Source organism: Lytechinus variegatus, chromosome 2, assembly GCF_018143015.1.
Source record: "Lytechinus variegatus isolate NC3 chromosome 2, Lvar_3.0, whole genome shotgun sequence".
Classification (NCBI taxonomy): domain Eukaryota; kingdom Metazoa; phylum Echinodermata; class Echinoidea; order Temnopleuroida; family Toxopneustidae; genus Lytechinus; species Lytechinus variegatus.
In genome coordinates this window covers 27,393,661-27,405,708 of record NC_054741.1, presented here as the reverse complement: position 1 = coordinate 27,405,708, position 12,048 = coordinate 27,393,661, and the positions used below count along the sequence as shown (strand labels likewise).

General features: G+C 33.9%; 1 protein-coding gene across 2 annotated transcripts in view; it reads right to left on the bottom strand.

Annotated features, from left to right (window-relative positions):
* LOC121407730 (ran-binding protein 9-like) overlaps positions 1–6,063 on the bottom strand; it is a 75,504-nt gene extending 69,441 nt beyond the window's left edge. For both annotated transcript variants that reach the window (XM_041598924.1, XM_041598925.1), the window contains exon 1: positions 5,860–6,063. In XM_041598924.1, the coding sequence (XP_041454858.1) occupies positions 5,860–6,052 (193 nt within the window). In that variant the 5' untranslated portion in view covers positions 6,053–6,063. The remainder of the gene's footprint in view (positions 1–5,859) is intronic.
* Positions 6,064–12,048: the final 5,985 nt, after the last annotated feature.

Here is a 12,048-nt window from a genome sequence, read left to right as displayed (position 1 = left end):
TGCATATACATGTAAGCAGTCCTTCACGTTTATAATTTTGTGGAGCTCAATAAATCGCTCTCCTTATTTTTTTGAGGAGCTCAATTGAGATCCTCAGAATCGCTCTCCTTGAGGAGTTCAAATCAATTCAATATATGTATGATAAATTGTAGATTTTTCTTAACATCGTACATGCAATAGCTGGGTAGCTATTAATTAATCCGTAGTGAAACTAGGCCTGGGTCAATTCATTTACAAAATATCGCACTCAAAAAATATATATTAAAAAAAAATTGCTAAAAATAATTTCACATCTTTAAATCCATGAAATGGCCATCTATTTTCCATAATTCTTTGAAATATATTTTGAATTAGTTTAAAAACTAATACAAAAATGAGGAATATTCACTTCTTTCCCTGACTCTGATTTGAACTTACACGCGGTAAATATTGTAGTCCCACATGTAGACTTCCATGGTGTTGCCATGAAAATCTATAAGGGACTACAATATTTACTGAGTTTAAATTCAAATCAGAGTCGAAAAAGAGGTGAATATTCTTCATTTTTCTGATAGTTTTCAACTAAATCAAAATAATTTCAAGGAATTATGGAAAATGGATGGCCATTTCATGGATTTAAAGGTCAAGTTCACCTCAGAAAAATGTTGATTTGACTCAATAGAGAAAAATCAGACAAGCACAATGCTGAAAGTTTCATCAAAATTGGATGTAAAATAAGAAAGTTATGACATTTCAAAGTTTCGCTTATTTTTAACAAATTATATGAACGAGCCAGTTACATCCAAATGAGAGAGTCGATGATGTCACTCACTCACTTTTTCTTTTCTTTTTATTGTTTGAATTATACAATACTTCAATTTTTACGAATTTGATGATTAGGACCTCCTTGCATGAAGCACATAATGTTAAAATAATGGAATTCCACATGTCCAGGGAGGACTGAAACTTCATTTCACATGACAATGACGAGAAAATAAAAATATTTCATATAATGAAATACAAAAGAAATAGTGATCGAGTTATGTCATCAGTTCCCTCATTTGCATACTGACCAAGATGTGCATATAACTGTTTTGTGAAATTAAGCTTAACTTTAAAATACAATAACTTTCTTATTTTACATCCGATTTTGATGAAATTTTCAGTGTTATGCTTGTTGAATTTTTCTCTTTTTATTCTAATCAAGTTTTTGTTGGGGTGGACTTGTCCTTTAAAGATGTAAAATGTGGAATTTTATCATCTTTTTTAAAATTTTATTTAGCACGATTATTCGTTCTCCTTATTTTTTTAGGAGTGCGGTTTCAGAATCCAAGGTCACAAAATGAAAAAAAATAAAGACCAATAAACATGGGATGGGATTAAACATAGTAAACAGTTTATCAGACATGTCCTTCAGAGGTATGTTCAAGTGATTGGTTTAATCACAAAGAAGCTATAGGAAGTTAAAATACAAATGTAAAATGACTGGAACAATCTCACTTCCACCCAGCAGATATCCTGGTAAGCAAGGGATAATCTGAACATAGCATTTATATGTGTGTTACTGAGTGAGATGCACAGACACACATACCATGTTCAGATTATCCCCCCATTTGCCAAGAGATCCTCAGGGGATGTGTGTGTGGCTGTGTGATTATTCCAGTCATTTGAAATTTTGATGTTAATTTCCTGCAACTTCTGTGTGATTGAGCCAATCACTAAAACATTCATGTGAAGGAGATGTGTAATAAGACTGGGAAGTTTAATCAATCCCATCTTATTTTCAGTTTTCACTGGTCTTTCATTTGCCATTTTCTGACTTCGGATTCTGAAACCGATTGACGTGAGGGTCTTAAAGCCTGTGTATAGCTTTGGTAAAGGGTCAATAATGTGATTGATAATCGAATATCATCTAATGTGACAGTCTTACTGAAGCGTAGAGACCGTTAGATATTTTTCCAACTACACTTCTCTGAGAAAATTTCAAATATTCAAATCTTGGATATATAGCGCCCTCTCTCGGCGATGCTTGTTTTAAATTTAAAAAAATGGGCATTCAAGCACTTATCTTATAAATTCAGTGATTAGATATCCAAAAGTTACAAAGAACACATCTTGAAAGTTTCAGCCCATTCCATGATTTGGAATAGGATTTAATTGAAAGACAAAAACACACAGATATTTTAATTTGATCGGGTGACCAGGTTGGCGATTTTTTTGATTTTTTTAAAAAAATCAAAAAAATCGGATTTATTTGATTTAAATCAGATTTTTTTTATTTTTTTGATTTTTTTAAAAGTTCCTTCGAAAAAAAGGGTAATTATCCCCCCCCCCTTACTCTTACAATGACATCAATATTGATGTTATACATTTCACCCCTAATATTGTTCTTAACCACATATTTTGTAATTAAAATCCAGTAAAAATGGACAATTAAAAATAAATTTGAGGAATCATGTATCTGAACTTAATTCTATCATACATAGGCCTATGAAGGAATATTCCATAGGGAATTCCCAGTGAGTAGAGAAAATTCCCCTCTGGGATTTTTCATTCAAATATTTAAAAAATCCAAGAGAAAAAATCCCTTATCAAAACTGCCAACAAACCCTTTGTCAATTACTAGTATTCATGTATATTGTAAGAGAAATAATTCAAATCAATTTTTTTTTTCAATTAGTCACAGCTTTACAATAGTCAAAGAGAGACTACAACTGTATATGTTTAGGATCTTTTTGATAAAAAGCTCTTCTCTTGCTACAGATATCTTGCAAAACTCTCAGTTTTGGAGAACAATATAGGAGATAGCTTAGTCAAAGGGTGACTATACTACATTTTGTTACTGTGATTTTTTTTACATTAATCTACAATTTTCATTCCCATATTCTCTACAAAAAAAATCTGTTTGATCCATGAAGTATGAAAAAGAATCTACTTACTTTTAACTTAAAGGATAAAAACTGCAAAACTGCTTAAATTACAACATATGTATTACAAAAAGAAGTATTTTATTTTAAATGAGACACAGCTTACAACTGCCAATGATTGTAACTGAAGTACCTGCATCTTAACATTAAAATGCAGTGTTAAATGTTTATTCTGAGTTTTGCAAATTGTTGTTATAGAGCTCTTTCCATTATTACATGCAGATACAAAACTTCCATTATTTGTAGCACTGAACATAAAATGGGCTGCAGTGACTAAAAGGTTTATAAGAGAAAGCTTATGACTGTACTACATTATGTTAATGTGATTTTTATAATTATGTTATTTAAAACATCAAATGTATGATAAATGTAACAATACGAAATAAGAGGCATGTTAAATATGTTGATTACATTCAGGTATCATTTTTTTATTTTACATGACAGAAGTAGTTATGTGTAGGCGAAGGATCAAAACTGGAAAACTGCCAACAAACCTTTTCTCATTGACTTTTATATATTATTTTTTTTTTTTTTTACAAACTGCTCTCTGAAAAGTTGGATTATGTGAAAACTTTATGTTAAGAAAGAAATTGACTAATAATAACTGACAAAGAATGTAAAATTTCAGAAGAAAAACTCGACATAATTTACAAAAAATGAGTACTTATTGACAACATACATCTGTAGTTTTTAAGGAATTAACTGATTTTATTAATTTGATTTTAATTTGTTTTAAGTAGATGTGAAGACTTTGTTGATCTTTTATTGATATAAAGTTAATTCAAAGTTTTTCAGTTGACTTGAAGAATTAAAACTGCATTGAACAAATACTTTGTCCATGATTTGTACATGTTTCAATGGAAGTGATTTAAATCAACGATTTTTTTAAAAAAATCATGGTGATTTAAATCGCGATTTAAATCACGATTTAAATCAACGTGATTTAAATCCGCCAACCCTGCGGGCGATCAAGTTAAATTTCCATGTAAAATCGCAAAATTTATCCTGTAAAACACATTTTCATTTCATATCCTCCACATCATAACTGTTATAGGGCATATCCATTCATATTAGCTAGCAATGAATTGGAATAGTGATAGGTGCATTTTGGTGGATTTACCAAAACTATACACAAGCTTTAAGCCTCTCTGTGATTGAACCAACCTCTTAATTATGGACATGTGCTTAGTAAAGATTATTGAAGCTAGCCTGTGTCAAAATATTGTTCATTTTGAATGAGTGGAATTTAAGAAGTGCCCTTGGAAAATTTGATCAGTTTCTTTTTGGAACCCAGTTAAGTATATACTATAGCTATAGTGAGTGATTGTATTATTGACTGGCCTTGTATTACCAAACGTGCACATCATACACGTCAGTAATGTTGTAACCAATTTTTATTCCAATTCCCGATCCGATTTTCCGCTTTTTTCTACATTTTTCCGAACTCTGATTTTTGACAAGTGGGGAAAAAATCAGATCGGAAAAACCAAAACATAACAAGACAAAAAAAAACACATGGCGGCATGTTTGACGTCAAAATGCGCTGGTGATTTGTTTTGATCTCGGACAAAAGCGGTGGAAGGAAAAGATAAAGGAGAAGAAAATTATATTTGTTTTTATCTCAGATAAAGGTAGTAGACTGCCAACTTGGATTTAAAAAAATACTTGCATCTGCCGATAGATATCAGGAATCGCAAAATATTTGTTTTTATCAATAAATATCATATAAATTACTTTATATTTATCAACCAAAACAAATATTTTACGAATCTTGATTTTAATTGGCAAATGCAAGTATTTTTAAAATCTAAGTTGCAGCTCTGCACGCGTGTTACCGCGTGTGTATCTAGGTATCAATAACAAAAGAAATAAAGATGGCGGAGTAAACAGATGGGGTAAGTGAACGCTCTTGCTCTTATCAATTTGAATACTTTTCAGTGAATGAAAAGTACGAAAGAATTTAAAAAATGGGAGTAAACATAAAACTTGCCCATGTACATAACTTTGGGCGAAAAACTAAAAATAAAATTGGTGATTTAGGTCGAGGTTCAACACGGGTAATCCTGGCTGCTACGGAAAGGCATGTGAAGCAAATCCAGGCATTAGGGGAGTGATATACGTATAGTATTAAACATCAGTCCCCAGACGCCTCCAGGCTAGGGCCACCATAGACCAAAAGCTTCGGTCTCTGTCATGTTGGTTGTTCAGCTGAACTCCATTGGCTTCACTCACCAAATACAGAGACCTAAGTTCTAGCGCGATCTGTACAGGGGACTCTTTGCCATATGTTTATGTACTTAAGATCGGATAAAACGGGGAAGTGAATTTGCGCGACAGCCGAGGTAAGTCACTGTTCTTGTTCCTTTTAACTTGATTTTTCTCCGATTTTTGGCAATTAATGCCAAGAGGGAATATTAATTTGCATTTTGGTCGCGTTAATTTTCAAAATTTTTATTCATTAAAGACAAAAATTGAAGAGCCCCGACGGGGGGATTTTGCATTGCAAGTCCCCTAATGGTAGCTGCATGATAGCGAGCCGTCTGTGTACGAGGAGAAATTAGAAAAAAAATGTTAAAAAACTCCTCGAAACAGACGGCTGCCAGCTGTCTAGGGCCAACACCAAAAAAGTTATTAGTTAACCGTACGTTGAGCCTTGTGTCATACATTAAGTCATAGGAAAACAATATCAGCAACATTTTTGCATATTAATATTTGGTACAATATTGTGTTTGATATGACTGACTGAATTCATGAAAAGTGTTAACAGTAATTTAGTATATGATACACCATGTACACTAGTCACTACATTTTTCTATGCCTGTGCCGCCTGTGCGAAAGCTGCCGCAGCGGGCCTAGGCTACACTACAGTAGTCAGCACTGTACAGAACACCGGTGAATCATCAGCCAATGTTTTGACTGCGTTCGTCATAGACTCGCTGATTGATTAACATACCTTTGTAATGCAAACGTAGATTGTTTTGTGACAGCCCAATGAAGGTTGATTTCGTTCTAGGATTCCATGTTCGAGGTAGAGGTGTTTCATCTTCATTTACCGCCGGGTATAACCGTTTCAATCTGTCAGATGGATCTATATTTTCTGTATTTTGGTTGATCGCCGAACTCGTTCCCTCACCATTCGTCGCCATTTTCGCACTTACACACTGATATCTGTACACACAACCCAATGAGCCACTCAGCACAGCATGAACGTCATAAGTAATGCACGTGCCCCATTTCTGTTTCTTAGTCTATTGAAGACAGTCGTTTGAATGTACACTGCTCAATTAAGAATGAAGCTTACATTATTTAATATTTCACTAGTACAAAGTCAGAATAGCTTCACAAATGATTTAATTCAATAAAAATCAAACCAACTACTGTATACCAGAGCTTCCACCCTCCATGAAAATAAACGATTTCTTATTAAGGCCTTTGTTTCTTGGGGGAAAAGATTTCTAATTCTTTATCATCGCAGAAAGTCAAATGGAGAATAGTATGAAAAAACAAAATAAGAAGGAGCGAGAGAGAAACAAATTTGTGTGTACCGGCCACCCCTCTCCCTAAAATAAATAACAAATAATTAGTTAAATGAATAAATAAGTAGAAATAAATAAATGAATAAATAAATAACCTAAGTACATGTACCCTTATGATGTAATCTTTTACCCCTTTTTCATTTTCTTTTTTGTTACTGCCCCCTTTTCATTTATATTCATCTTTTAATTATTGGGCCGAATCTAAACGAGAGTGGTGCCTTAATGGCTTGTTACTGCCCCCTTTTCATTTATATTCATCTTTTAATTATTGGGCCGAATCTAAACAAAAAAGTGAGGCCTAAGTGACAGGAAAACATGATTAATGATTATAGAAGAGTTTGCCAGCATGTGTTCGTGCTAAATGCGTTCAAAACTATTTATTTCTCTCTTATATATCATAGGGTGAAAACATAATATTTATCATTATGATATCCATGATTCAGGTAATATCTAAACCATTTATATTTTTCTTTAGATCCTCCTAGATCACGATAGTATTTTTCATGTTAACATTTTTTGGGGGAAAATGACGTAAGGGGCTCAAAGTCGATGACCAAAAGTTGATGCAAGTTGTTGCCTTCCTTATTTTTTTTTTACATCAGTATCATGTCCTCTCTTTTTTTTTCTACTTTCTTCATTTTTCCCCTTCTATTTTGATTCATGTCACTACCTGAACAAAATCATCATTATGATCGCCGCCTCTGATCATCAATATCTTTTTTAGGGTTCAGGGCCCCGTCTTACAAAGAGTTACAATTGATCCAATCAATCGTATATATAGCTCTATGGAAATCCATTAGTGTCATATTTTTTTCTACAGGAAATGTGCAAAATATCCTTTGTAAAAAAAGGAGAACACCCCGAACTGTCAAGAAATCGATGAGTTTATGGATATACATGTACATTCACATCTAAAAAAACTTGAGCAAACATGCATTTTATATATGTTGACTTTGCTGGCTTTTCATTGTTGCGATTGATCAGATCAGTAGCGGACCGTGACCCGGCGGAGACAAAGCATTGGGGGGGGGCACTGCATTGTTTGTGAACAATGCTGTGCCCCCCCCCCCCCCCAATGATTTGTCTCCTCCAGGTCACGGTCCGCCACTGGATCGGATCAATCGCAACTCTTTGTAAGACGTGGCCCTGGTGTCACTGTTTCCATCCTGTAGAACTGCATCCAAGCATTTCGTCGATGCCGCCCCCCCCATGCTTGAACGGAGGATAAAAGTAGGATCAGTAGAAAAATAATTCCATAAATTTGGACATATTGATATTGATCAAATAGTATAGTTTACTTCGGTCCAAGCCGGGGACCATATAGCCTGAGCTGAAAATTCAAAATTTCGGGGCTCCCCCATATCAAGGGGTCTTTTTCTTTTATTCTTTTTTTTGCCGGCATTGTTTTGTTGGGGTTTTTTTTTGGGGGGGGCAGAACGTCCATCCTATATATGCTAGTGGCTATAGGGACACGATCTTCATAATTTTTGTATGCCTCTTCTTCTTCTTTTTTTTTTTAGAAAAGCTTGTTTTTTTTCATAGACATATAATTATGTTGTTCAATCAAGGGATTATGCGATTCCATTTATTTTCATTCGGTGTCTCTACCACGCCCGGCTGTATGTGATTAATTCTCATTGTAACATGATGTTCCAATTGCCAATGTGAAGATGAATTCAGCATGGTAAAAACAAACATATAAACGAACTATAATTTTGTTATCAATAAAAAAATAAAGTTTTGTTTCCTTTGGGGAGGGGGTCAGTATTAAAGTTTTCGACTAGATATATACGGCAGCGTTTTCAATCATCATTCTGATTGACCGAAAAAGTGTCGTAAATCCAGTCAATGTAAGGGGTTTGGATGGTTGAAAACAATAATTAAGCTGAAAATTCCAAATTTGAGGGACATGCACCCCATATCAAGGGGTCTGGGTGTGGGGTCCAAATATCATCACCTAATTTGGTGATGATAGTTGATGCTTCTAACGATGTTTAATAGTTTTAATTGTGACATTAACTTGTGAACTGCAGTTGGGTTTATACTATGCATACTAATATACGATGGAGAGAAGCGAGCGAGTACATTTTCAGTAGTAGGATGACTAGATGTTGTCCAAAAACGAATATAGATTAACACGGTTGAGCTTTGTACAATGAAAACTCATTAAAGGTCAGAGGTAAGATAAGAATAGAATAATTAATCATAATTGGGTGCCTTATACTTCTGAAAAGTGGAAATAGCACATCGATGCAAATGCAAATGAGAATATTGTGGCAACCTGGAAAGGAAAGATTAGGAATGATCTTTCATAATGTATGATGATTCAACTATCAAAATCACATTTTGAAGTATTTATTAGACCATCATGCAGTCATGCTAATAAATGTTATTACAAGTCTCCTATGGATATGGTAAAAATATACGTTAAACATAATGTTCATTTGATCAATGAGTTATGTCATCAGTATCTTCTTGTAATTTTCACTTTCTTCTCCTTCTCTTTTTTTTCTTGGTCGTTGATTTTTTTCCTACCCCAAGCATCCAGCCCCATTTTGTGTGCCATGCATTGATAACCATATTTAATACTAGTAGTAGTATACAGTCTATAGCCAAAATGCCAAAATGACGTGTGCAGCGAATATAACCTTCACAGCAAAACTTAGAAATTTTTCATGGCCAAATTACATATTCCGATTCCGAACAAGAACTTTTTCGTCTTAGAGTGCGAAGTTTGTATCATTATCACCGGAGATTTTTATTCTGTCTTTCTGTCTTTAAAAGTTCGTTGAAAAGTGTGGGGGTGATTATACAGGCCATTCCCCCTCTCCGAAAAGTGTTATCCTCACCCCATGGGATTTATGCCGTCAGTGGACTGAAAATGACAGACAGAATGCTTAGTTTTCTTTTGCTTTTAGTAAAAGGGGTATAAAGGGTATAAGGCATGCTATAAAAAATATATATATACAAATAATAAGCTGCAAGAGAGCGAAGCGAGTGAGCAATTAAACAAATCTTTTTCATACTAAAATCTAGTTTTGTGATAGACTTTGACATAATCTTTTAAAAGTGGAGTGTCTACGGTTAGCTTTCTTTTCCTATTGTTGCTTGTTCCCTTCTATTTTGGTCGTGAAATTGTTTGAGGTCAATGCCCCCAAGCTCTAAATTTGTATGCCAGCGAGGGGGGGGGGGGGTAGTACTTAAGGGCCTAGTCCACCTCAGAAAAATGTTGATTTGAATAGTGGAAAAATAAATTTTCAACATAATCGGATGTAAAATAAGAAAGTTATGCAAATAGTTATATTCACAATTTAATCATATATGCAAATGAGAGAATGGATGATGTCACTCACTCAGTATTTCTTTTGTTTATATTGCTTTGAATCATGCAATATTAGAACCAACTTGACTGAACCATAAAATGTAAACAATCATGGTAATATCACATGTTCAGGGAGAAATAAAACTTTGTTTCACAGGACAGTGATAAAAAATAGAATATTTCAGAAATAGTGAGTGAGTGATATCATAATATACCGTGCAAGATCTGCATATAACTATTTTTTTTTAATCAGAAGAAACTTAAAAATGTCTTAACTTTCTTATTTTACATTTTATTTATGAAATTTTCTATGGATTTTCCTCTTTTTCTTCAAATAAACTTTTTGTTGGGGTGGACTTGTCCTTTAAAAGTGGGGGTGTCTACTCGTATTTTTACAATAAGACGAGGTACTATAAGGACTAGATCAATAATGCGAGCGCGAAACGCGAACTTATTTTTTTGTTGAAAAATTGAAAATGGGCCACTGAGGACTCTTATCGATTCTCTTGGTTATTTCCATTTTATTCTGTTCTCTTTTTTTATGTTCTCCACTTATTTTACATCATAAACCAGAAAAAAAAATGAATCCTAAAATAAGAATGTGGCATTATAAACGGGGCACACCTCATGCGGCTTGGTTGCGGGGAGGGGGTAAATGTTTAAAAGATAATGACATTTACAAAATCACAAACATGAACATGTCATTCTATTTCATCCTGGAATTTTCTTCTTTCCACCATCGAGTCCATCCATATCTTTCTAATTTCTGAAAGGAATGGTTTCATTCATGAACAATAAACATGAGACAATTCCGAGAAAAAAAATCGATTGTCAACTTTGCATTTATACGGCAATCAATATACTACCATCATCATGATCATGATATACTTATCATAATGATGGGGGTAATAACATAGATTTAGATTTATTCATTTTCCGTTCACAAAGCAAGCACAACAAAATTAAACAATACATAGTCAAATTTAAAGTACAACATCAATCGAAATAAGGTATAAATAATGAGAACTAATGCAAATTAAAGTAACTTTGACTATAATAACTATATAAAACAGAACGGAGGGGCTTGCCAAGAACTTGAAGCGAAGCTTGTATGGGAGGCAAGCCCCCGTAACTTAGTTTCTATACGTATATTACAAAACTATAGTATAAAGGAGAGACGGAAGAAAGTTTAAAAGGAGGCTATACAAAATATCGAAGGTAACAACGAAAGAGTGAACCAAATTAGAATAAATGATAGTAATAACAATAAAAACTACCATCATCATGATCATGATATACTTATCATAATGATGGGGGTAATAACATAGATTTAGATTTATTCATTTTCCGTTCACAAAGCAAGCACAACAAAATTAAACAATACATAGTCAAATTTAAAGTACAACATCAATCGAAATAAGGTATAAACAATGAGAACTAATGCAAATTAAAGTAACTTTGACTATAATAACTATATAAAACAGAACGGAGGGGCTTGCCAAGAAAAGCGAAGCTTGTATGGGAGGCAAGCCCCCGTAACTTAGTTTCTATACGTATATTACAAAACTATAGTATAAAGGAGAGACGGAAGACAGTTTAAAAGGAGGCTATACAAAATATCGAAGGTAACAACGAAAGAGTGAACCAAATTAGAATAAATGATACTAGTAATAACAATAAAAATAATTTAAAAATAACAACATGGTTACAATAATTGTGATTATGAGGGAGGAACAGAGAGACAAATGTAGGGAGAGAGAAAGGGTGTGCAGGTACAATTGGAGGTGCAAAGAGGAGCATGGCAGGTGCGGAAACAGGTCGGCAGGCAAGTTGTAAGCTGGGAGATAAAAAACAAAAAACAAAACAAAAAAAAGGTTTTTTTGTATATGGTTTTGGTTATATGGTAGATAGGCATAGGCCACCACCCACCTGAAATTTATCGGGGGGGGGGGGGGGGGGTTATATCCCCCATCATCTCATACACTCTACCTTTCCCACCTTTGTGGAATAGGAGGTGAATCAATGTGTCTTTTTACTTCCACCAAATGCATTATTCAATATCAGCGACCTGTTTCTAAAGTCTAACATCTGAAACTTCTGTTTTTCTGAATGGCCAGATTTGCATCACCCCATATATCGGATCAGGAAATAATATGAAGATGATGAACAAAGAGAAGAGATAGGCTTACGATTTTAGCGATATAAATACGAGGCCCATGTTAAGTTTGAACTCATAAATAATGGCTTTATCAACTCTAATATAATAATCCAGCGATCTACTAGT